At 36.9% G+C, this 10,838-nt stretch overlaps 2 protein-coding genes across 2 annotated transcripts in view; both read right to left on the bottom strand.

Annotated features, from left to right (window-relative positions):
- Positions 1-952, bottom strand: part of LOC107694956 (corticotropin-releasing factor receptor 1) — a 76,985-nt gene extending 76,033 nt beyond the window's left edge. Inside the window, exons 1-2 of the mRNA XM_016494682.1 lie at positions 947-952; positions 524-630 (exon numbers count right to left, since the gene is read on the bottom strand). Coding sequence (XP_016350168.1) covers positions 524-630; positions 947-952 — 113 coding nt within the window. The remainder of the gene's footprint in view (positions 1-523; positions 631-946) is intronic.
- Positions 953-1,682: 730 nt separating this feature from the next.
- Positions 1,683-10,838, bottom strand: part of LOC107694955 (corticotropin-releasing factor receptor 1-like) — a 92,383-nt gene continuing 83,227 nt past the window's right edge. The window contains exon 6 of the mRNA XM_016494681.1: positions 1,683-1,832. Within this exon, the coding sequence (XP_016350167.1) occupies positions 1,683-1,832 (150 nt within the window). The remainder of the gene's footprint in view (positions 1,833-10,838) is intronic.

The following is a 10,838-nucleotide window of genomic DNA, read 5'->3' as shown; positions in this document are numbered from 1 at the left end:
ATATATATATATATATATATATATATATATATATGTGTGTGTGTGTGTGTGTGTGTGTGTGTGTATACAATAATTTATTGCTCTATTTTCCCTATTTCTACTATTTTCTTAATGAATAAGGAGAAAAATCTGCAACCATGTTAAAACCCAAATAATTTTTTGTTTCATTTGAGAGCCAATGGTGCGTGTTTGGAGCAGGACTATATGATTGCAACCATTGGCAGAAGTGTGTTTGAAACATCAAGTTATTCTTTTTGCAATTCCATTTAGGTGGTGGCACAAAAATGACACACTTTACCTTTAAGTGAAACCTAGTCAATGACTCCATTAGGTCTCCTGAGCAATACATTTCCCCCTAAATCTTTTACACTCCTGAGAATCCTCAGTTACTTATTCATCCACTCACTTCACAACGCAGTAGCAGCGGTTCATACATGAATCTCTCTCATGCAAGTCCACCGGTGTGACTAATGCAGATGTTCAGTTCTGTTGAAAACCCCTCAGAGCAGAGGCACTCACCCACCTGAGCCTCATGAAGAGGATGAAGGCGATCAGCAGGGCTCCCAGAGAGATACAGTGTCCCAGGTAGTTTATGATGACTGCAATGTGGTAATGCAGCTTGCTCTTCTTCTGAAAGATCACAAAGGGACAGACACACATATACATTAGGAAGATGAGAGACTGATGTCCTGCAGATATCTGACATCTAAATCCCAACAGGAAATCACTCCTAAAAGCTTTTTGGCATTACAGGGACAGAGAGAGAGAGAGAGAGAGAGGGGAAAAAAAATAAAACTTCCTGAGGACTCTTAGGAACTCTGTGAGGAACAAAAATAACTGACTGCCCTCTATAACTGATATTTGCTACCTGTTAAGCAGGCTTTTATTTTGGCGGGTTGCCGGCAAGTAAGTATATGCGCTTCCGGGTTTAGCGCTGCCAACTGACGCGCATCAGTGAATTAAATGTCACAGTTTTGCATTGTGCTTTGAAAATGGCAGTGGATAGCCTAGATTTATGCTCTCAGTTTGAAAATAAATCTTATACAGTATAACAGTTTGTTGATCTAAAATTGCAATTGTGCATTAACAGCTGTCAACCATGTCGGTACACAAATGAGCGCTCTGAACTTATTTACACAGTGCAATTTTTATTTTGGTCGTGCATGCACACCTGCGTACCACTTATGTGCACCTCTGTATTTTTATATATATATATATATATATATATATATATATGTGTGTGTGTGTGTGTGTGTGTGTGTGTGTATACAATAATTTATTGCTCTATTTTCCCTATTTCTACTATTTTCTTAATGAATAAGGAGAAAAATCTGCAACCATGTTAAAACCCAAATAATTTTTTGTTTCATTTGAGAGCCAATGGTGCGTGTTTGGAGCAGGACTATATGATTGCAACCATTGGCAGAAGTGTGTTTGAAACATCAAGTTATTCTTTTTGCAATTCCATTTAGGTGGTGGCACAAAAATGACACACTTTACCTTTAAGTGAAACCTAGTCAATGACTCCATTAGGTCTCCTGAGCAATACATTTCCCCCTAAATCTTTTACACTCCTGAGAATCCTCAGTTACTTATTCATCCACTCACTTCACAACGCAGTAGCAGCGGTTCATACATGAATCTCTCTCATGCAAGTCCACCGGTGTGACTAATGCAGATGTTCAGTTCTGTTGAAAACCCCTCAGAGCAGAGGCACTCACCCACCTGAGCCTCATGAAGAGGATGAAGGCGATCAGCAGGGCTCCCAGAGAGATACAGTGTCCCAGGTAGTTTATGATGACTGCAATGTGGTAATGCAGCTTGCTCTTCTTCTGAAAGATCACAAAGGGACAGACACACATATACATTAGGAAGATGAGAGACTGATGTCCTGCAGATATCTGACATCTAAATCCCAACAGGAAATCACTCCTAAAAGCTTTTTGGCATTACAGGGACAGAGAGAGAGAGAGAGAGAGAGGGGAAAAAAAATAAAACTTCCTGAGGACTCTTAGGAACTCTGTGAGGAACAAAAATAACTGACTGCCCTCTATAACTGATATTTGCTACCTGTTAATTATCCAGTCAATTTAATGTGACAATAATTAGTTATAAAGTAAATAAATAAATAAGTAAATATGTAAATAATAAGTAAATAATACAATAAAAATCTATCAAATTAAAAGTAATTATAAGCAATTTGATTTATTAACAAAGCACAATTAATTCATTCAATTAAAATATTCAATTCAATTCAATTAAAAAAGCCATGTTGTTTAATATTTTTTATATTTTTAAAAAAAATTATACAAAACTAAACATTTAAAACATAAACAGTAATGCTGCTTAATATTTTTACAAACATTTTTATGTCTTTTTTCCCAAGTATATGTATAATTATTAACTATTTTAACTATATTATCTACGTGTGTTTATGTAAACTGCACAGTTGCACAGTATGAAAAAAAACTAACAGGGTCAAGACCACTGAAAAAAAAAATCAAATGGCAGCTATTCAGCTGGCAGGTATTTGAAATAATCCTAAATCAACAATCTTCAAAGCAGGATATATTTTCTTCTTTAAACTATTCACATAAAACTCCCTTAATATGAAGTGTCTTTCTTTTCTTTTTTTAAATAAAAGACAATTGCATCTTAATGTGTTACATTAAGAAATTGCAGTTCCTCGTCATACTACTGATTGGATTGGCTACCTTTAAAACCCTTTAATCTTTACATTTTCTAGATTATTGCATTTATTTGGTGCTGCCAGATTAGATTTGTGTGCCTCAGTGGATATTAATGATAAAATAAGCATTAAATAAATAACTTAACATCACACAGCAGCCAACACATGGACTGACTCTTTACCTAATCACATGCTAAAAAAAACAAACAAAACAAAACAAGTCTCATTCATAATCATTAGCCTTGCACATGAGGATCACATTACACCACTCTGCCTGACACTAATGCTAACAGCATCCAACCAGCAACTGTTTCCAACTGTTATGAATATTTTGCTCTGTGATGAGTGAGGCAGATGTTCATGGACTCCACTATCATGATGATTGCCAACCTGACATAATTCCTTTAATTAAGCGATTAGCTTTGGCTCAGTAGCCTGCTTATAGCACAACAACTCACATAAAGCTGAAGCTTATGCCCATGTTTGGGCTAACATGTTATGCTTGTGGAAAAAAAAAACATATTAATAGCCTGGCCAAATGATTCCATGAAGCATATGTTGATCACGTAACACTCAGGTTAGTGTGTGTGAGCATATAGGCATCATGTGCTCTTTCATTGCAGGCCCAGCACCTTTCTTTTCTCTTGCCCCTCACTGTGTCCTCCTGGTGCAAAAATATGTCGCTGAATTCCTACAGGATGGGCCTGTAGTCCCAAACCCCCACTGGTCACTGCAGACCCTGCGGACCACTGAGACCAGAGGACCAGACTGTCTAAGCAGGGGGAGGAAAGGCAGTTCTGCAATCCAGTGCCTACAAATCCACAAAGGCTCATGAACAAGCCAGCTAGCACAATTTAACCCAGCAAAAACCGCTCAGATGGCAAATCAATCAAAAACTGCAAGGACTGACGTGCTTATTGCTTTAGGGGTGAGGTAATCCATTAGAAGAGAATTTGGAGAACAATGAATAATTTTTTTACTCCACATAACATAGCAGTCCCCATAAGAGATAAAGACTGATCTCTGCTTTCCCAGATACATGCATAAAGACGTCGCCAAGATGTCTGCCAAAGCGTGCATCATCTGAAAAGCAATATAATCAATTTTAAATGCCTTGTGTAAAAGCATCTGATATCAACTTAAAGGGATAGTTTACACTAAAATTAGTCTCAATTATTCACCCAACCTCATATTGTTCCAACACCTTCATACAAAAACACAAAATAAAGTATTTTGATCAATGTTTTCCTACTGTTTTTGTGAAACAATAAAAGCCAATGGGGTCCAAAACAACAGTTGACCCCATTAACTTACCTTTTTAAAATATCTTCTTTTGTGGTTTGGAATGTCATGAGGGTGTCATGACATTTTTATCAGAATTGCTTGAATAGAAAGTCTCAAATACAACACACACACACACACACACACACACACACACACACGACATCTCAAAGACAACAACGATCCAGGAAACAGGTCCAACTCCTACCGCAATCTCACTGTGTTAGTTGAGCCAATGGCATTACGTCTGGCCCAGTCAGGCTTCTCAAACTAAACTATTACAATTCTGTTCAGAGCTACTCTGAAATACACACTTTACCTCTAAACCCTCCCTTTCAACTGTCAGACTAAAGGACTCTAAGAACCCTCCACATTTTTCTATAATTTGGGAATTAGTAGGGGTCCACACTGTCCCCCTCTGATGCTACTTCTTTTAACTAAATCCTGAGAGAAGGGCTCTTCAAAGCAGCCTCTCCTGATCCCTGCATTGTATCACACTTGCCCTATTTTAAGAGGAGGCTCGGCACACCAACACATCCATGGCATGCTCACCAATACAGAGCAAAATGTTCCCCCTCGGGATGCTGCTGTCTCCTGGCTAGACTACGAGTCGTCTAAAGGCAGATGGATTCGCACCCGAAAAGCCTGTGGGAATGCCTGCTTACGCATTCAGAATTTTGCTGTCAGTTTGTGTTTTTACAATGGAAAGTCTCTTGTAGGCTTTTTGGAAATTTCTACTTCACTAGATACATGAAATGCTGCATAAAAATTGGGCCGTTCTCTGCGGATGCTAGCTGGAAGGGGACTGACTACATTCTTGCATTAGCACCCTATCTGTTACAGACCCCACAGGGAGCTTGTAGGCAATGGCAGATGCATTGTTGATGCCCTCTTGTTGCACTTTCCTCTGTAGAGTGCCTTCTTGGGTTGAGAGAGCATGAGGGTTTAGAAATCTTAGCACCTATGTGGCGAAATACTTTAGGCAGTCGAAAAGAGGAAACATAGTCTTTTAGAGATGTCTTGGCTCTCAAACTTCTGTCTATAAATGACTGCAAAGCAGACGGAAACTTCAACCTTTTACAACAGTGTAAAATTTCATGAGGTAATTATGCTTTCGAAAACATTTCCACTACAAAATCCTCAGGAAATTCTACTATTAGCTGGATATGTCAACATTTCCTCTTGGAAAAAGCATTTACAAGACTAAAACGTATTTTGGACACTTAAACATTCCTGAATGCCATTACAAAATCAACGCAAGTGATGATACGCTCTTAAAAATAAAGGTTTCTTCTGCATAAATGGCAATATGTAATTTTTTTTTGTGTGCAAAACCTTACCAAAAAAAAAAAAAAAAAAAAAAAAAAAATAAAATAAAATAATGAGATAAAAGACCTCGAAATATTGTGGCTCACTGAACATCTGAAGGTAATGAGTTAATTGTGCAATTGGATTAAAATCATCTAAGACAAGCCAGGCTAGAGGGCCTGAATTGGTCACTGGCCTTCATTAACTTGTTGCACTCTGCCTGTGGAGATTCCTTTAGTGGTTTAAATTGAAATCTTATTATTTCTGAAAGTCACTGGATTGCTGTGTGCTCCTTTTGTGATTCAGTTTGTATATTTTTGGCTCGGAAATCTCACCGGTAAATGACAAAGCTGCTTTTCACTGCTTAAATCAATCCCCAGACTACCCTTGGCTCTCCCAAACTTAGTTTTCAAAAATGTGTTTTGAATCTTCTAGAGGGCAAGACACCAGCTTTTGCATTTCAAAGAGTCAGAGGTTACACAGGAATGTACAAAGTTCTGAATTCCCCAAGAAAAAAAAACGATGATCTTGGCTATCTTCAGTGTTATGATACTTCAAAAACAGATGAACAATAAACTGTTCTTGAGGAAATAAGTTCCTCAAAATCAAGTAAAGGTCTGGTGATTGTCAATAGTGACAGAAAGTTTGGTTCCCTAAATATTAAAAACAAAATGTACCATATGTCACAACAAACTTTTTTTGGTTACTGGATTTTTCTTCATCTGTGGGCACTTTTGGTCCCATGGACTAACAGAAACGTCATTAAAATACCATTTGATCACCACCATTATAATACACATTTCAAACTCATTAGCAAATCCCATTTCCACCATTTATTTTGTGGTGGAAATTACATTTGAAACATTTCTGGAATAAAATGGCTGGCTCCTGTGTTTTACAAAGTCTAACTTTGTACCTAGCATGTTATACAGTATAATAAGGCATAGGTATAGATAAAATAAATAATGAAAAGTTTCCAAGAACTTAATATGTCCTTGTTATTTAGAGGGAAAAATAGTACAAATCTGTTAGTTTTAATAAAAAAATCAACCCCTGGAACACAAAACTGCTTGTAGCCGCACAAACATCCATCAGTTGTCAGATATAAACATATCACAACATTATGAACATCATTATGATAATGTTTATGAAAGTCAGTCCATTCTGCTTGAATCCTGTGACAGCTGCCACACTGCACCGTCTCTTAGTCTTTTCTTTTCAGCCTGGAGTGCAGCGATTGTAGATTTATTCGACCTGCCAGGCCGCGTATGTCCCCCAGGGCGAAACCCATACAAGTGCAGCCTCCCCTGCTGGCTCCATTTCCACATTTGCCTAAGCTGTGAGCACTATGCAGACACCACATGTTCTCCTATGTGAGCGAACGTATTAATTATTAAATCAACAATCCTGTAGGAAACAGATGGCACAGATAGCGGGCAACTAACGCAAGTCTGTCTGGCATTTTGTGTGTGTGTGTGTGTGATACTGTAGGTAAGTGGGTGGTTTTAGACTACCTAGGATCTGTCACATGTCCCAGCGGTACCCTGTGTCAGTTGGCTCGGATGTTGAATTGTGTGTATTGCATAAATATCACTATATAGAGCATAATTGCAGTTATTTTTTGTTTTAAAATCCAAACAAAAATGTGCTTTTCGTTTGTTCTTTCTGCTACATGATGTTTACAATGACAAGAGCTGAAGTGCTAAAAAGCCATCATCACCTAGCGTTTAACTAGCGTTTGTGATCAATAAACACTACTGTGTTTATTTTAATGCACTCTCAATTTGGACTTGAATGAATACATCAAGCTGTCATGCGCTATGCACAGCTCATGGCTCAACACTAAACTATAATGAATGGTGTTGCTAAAAACAAACTTTAACACAAACACGCCTCATCTATTAAAACTCTGCATCACAGAGAAACTGTCAAGCCAGATTCTTTCAGATTGTTTTCTCAAAATAACTTAACTTACAAAATAAGTTACTACAGCTAGTTGCAATGGGCAGGAAAATTGATTAAATGATTAATTTCACCCAAAAATGAAAATTCTGTCATCATTTACTCACGTTCAAGTCGTTCAAAACCTGTATTAGTTTCTTTCTGCTGATGAAGACAAAATAAGTAACAATTGACGGTAGCCATTTACTTCCATAGTAATTTTTATGGAAGTCAATGGCTTCCAGCAAATGTTTGTTAACCAACATTCTTCAAATTATCTTCTTTTGTGTTCAACTGTAGAAAGAAACTCAAGCAGGCTTTGAACAAGGGTGTGTAAATGATGACAGAATTAAAATATTTGGGTGCTATTCATTTAATTATATAATATGATGATTAAATAATCAAATGAATTGCAATTAATCACATACATCAATATTTGCTGCAAATTATGCAATAGTGGGGTAGAAAGACAACTCACTGAATAGACATTTCAAAAAGTAGCTTAATAATTACTTGTACTTAATTAATGTGGTAAATTGACCCTGATATTAACATTTTCACTGAATTTTCAGAAGTAAATTTAATGTCACGCATCCACTCCCGGAATGCATAGTAATATACTTGGCTTTATGTTGCAGCTAATGCTGAACAACTGGCTTAATGTATTTTTTTTATGGTAAAGTGAGTTTTGTTAATTGCCAAGGAGATGCGTTCTGGGAAAGTTGCTTTCCAAATCATATGTTTATTTTGTGAACAAATCCAACTTGATAAGCTCTGCTGCTTGTCTGAGAGAAAGACGTTCTCTCTCTGTGAGCTTTATTGCCTTCTGTTTCTGATTCTAATTTAATTTGAATGTGAATAGCATCATCATCAGTGTTGATTTTCATCCTGTTAAAATATGGTTCTCAAATGGTAGGTGAGTGACGCCAAAGACTTAACAACAACAGTTTGCTGAGGGTGACCAGGCAACTGCTTGTGTCTTGAAGTACTCTTCACAGACTACAATAGAAATACACAATGACAGAACAGCAGCACTGAAAAACCATTGCATGGGGAAAAAAGCATTTACATTTACAATAACCTGAGTGATAATGGAAGAACAAGCATTTATTCAGTTCTTCTGATGGCCACATTTAAAATATTCTGCAGTGGGGACTTGCTCCACTTCATTTGCTCCACAGTGGCAGGCCCAAATGCCAGGCAGGCCACCGGGGAGTCTTAGCACAGAAAGGCTAAAAGGTTTAAAGACTCTGCCGTACCTCTGAGAACCACTGTTATGCTTTTAAGTTACGATACCAAAGACTTCATGACTCTGAATTTTTTTCACACTCATTGTGCAAAACACAGATATTAAAGGGGTCATATGATGCGGTTTCAATTTTTCCTTTCTCTTTGGAGTGTTACAAGCTCTTGGTGCATAAAGAAGATCTGTAAAATTGCAAAGACTAAAGTCTCAAATCCAAAGAGATATTCTTTATAAAAGTTAAGAGTCAACCATGCCTACCTAAAACGGCTCGTTCTAACACGCCCCCACATATCTACGTCACTATGTGGAAATATTAGCATAATGCCGCCCAAATGTGCACGCAAAGAAAGAAGGCGTGGTTTCAGGAACACCAGTAGTGTTGAGCAGCGCAGAGTAACGCGTCGTGTGTGTGTGTGTGAGGGGAACAGGGTCACATCACAGGAGAGTGAACTGCTTGTCAGAAATCATAGCACGTCAGCTGTCTTAACCCGCGGCTTATGTACTGCATCATCACTGTGTCTGTCACGCGACTCTGCTGCCCTTTCGGGCTTGAACTGATGGTAAAACTAACGACAAGACTAACTGTCTTGATATTTACTTTGAAAGCTAAAGCTCGCGATTATGAACCAAATACACAAAATAATGATCTTTAAAATGGCATCATATGACCCCTTTAAGTGATGATTGAAGTGGCAAGAAAAAGTAGTTGCAAGGAAATACATATTTTATTTAAAAGGAGTGGTGGACTGTGACTTGGGCCAGTACAATAGCCTAGTTAACAATTACTTGTTTACATAAGATATATAATGTATTTTATATTATTTAGGCACTTACAGGCTATAGTTTGACAGAATGTTCTAATTCATCATGCCATGGGAATTTTTCAGTTTTGGTTATTGGGGGGGTTACCTCCCCCCATCCCCCTGCAAACTACGGCCCTGGTCCAGTGTTATATTATATTATTTCTATAGTATTATAGTTTTTATTCATATTTACAATTAGCTTTACCTTTTATTTTCAGTTTTCATTTAAATTGTTGCTTAATTTGTTTGTCATTTTAATATGTGCTTTTAAAAATATTACTTTTTTAACATTTATTTTTATTTCAGTTTTAGTTTTTATTTATTTCCAGTTAGCAATTTTAGAGCTTTAACTTATTTCAGTTAGTTAACGTTTCAGTAACATTTAAAATTTTCATTTAGTTGAAATTTCATCTAATCTTAATGTTATCTAATATTTATATTTAATTTTTTTTCAGTTTAATTTTACGTTAATAATCGTTACGTTAATTGCATTCTAATAAAACGTTAATAATCCTGACTTTGCCAGTAAAGGTGGACAGAAGCATTTTTATTTTATTACTCTACTTTTTTCAAGTACCTATCTGTATTTTATTTGTTTTATTTGGGGAAATGTTACTTTTACTTCACTACATTCCAAAGTCTAATACCATATTTACTCCACTACAGTACATTTCATACAAAAACATATTGTTGCCATTATTTATCTAAAAAAAAAAAATCACCAACCTCTCTGAGACATTGTCCAGTGAATCAGACTGATCTGACTGCAGCTGTTCTTGAGTCAACAACTCACTGATTCAATGATTCAGTCAAAATGAGCCAAGAATGTGACTGATGGTGCAAAAAGTAGATTAATAGTGCTGAAGTTTATTTTGAATTATTATAAATCATATTTTATGTCATGATTCAATGGACAGATTTATGTCATGATCGGATTTATGTCATGACTGACAATTATTTGTGAGTGAACTAAATCTGCTGTAAAGGGGTGAGCTGTTTAGGCACATTAATGTGGACATGTCTGCATTAGTGTGTCTCATCATCTGTATGGGGTTCACTCTCAGAAAAGAAAGTACAAAGCTGTCATTGGGACATCCCCAGTGAAAACTCTGTACTTTCTTTTCTAAGTGACCTATTTTATTTTTGTATTTTTATTTTTTAGTTACCTGTACCCTATTTACCCCTAAATGGTACTTATTAGCTTTTACCTTTTGAAAAGGTCCTGCCCCAGTGACAGTTTTGTACCTTTTTTAAGCTACATTTCTCTCAAATGTGGCAGTTTCAAATGAAATAAACTTTAAATCTTAAGTTTGTTTCTCCTATAATGTTAACTTTTGCCCAATGTGACGTCTGTACAGGGGCGTAGATTACGCGGGGGACGTGTCCCCCCCACTTTTAATATCACGTAAATTCGTCCCCCGCACTTTTTCGGGCAAGTGTGTTCGGTTTTCAAGAGCTGGTGTGAATAAATATAGATTTAAATTCAAAGAGACAGGATAGTCTGTGCATGATCTGATGTTTTATTCGGACCCAGAATAAGGCGAGATGAACATCGCGGAGCGCTAAACAT

Source organism: Sinocyclocheilus anshuiensis, unplaced genomic scaffold (genome assembly GCF_001515605.1).
Source record: "Sinocyclocheilus anshuiensis isolate Anshui unplaced genomic scaffold, SAMN03320099.WGS_v1.1 scaffold214, whole genome shotgun sequence".
Taxonomy (NCBI): Eukaryota; Metazoa; Chordata; class Actinopteri; order Cypriniformes; family Cyprinidae; genus Sinocyclocheilus; species Sinocyclocheilus anshuiensis.
The sequence above is the reverse complement of the archived record's forward strand: the minus strand, read 5'-3'. Positions and strand labels throughout refer to the sequence as shown.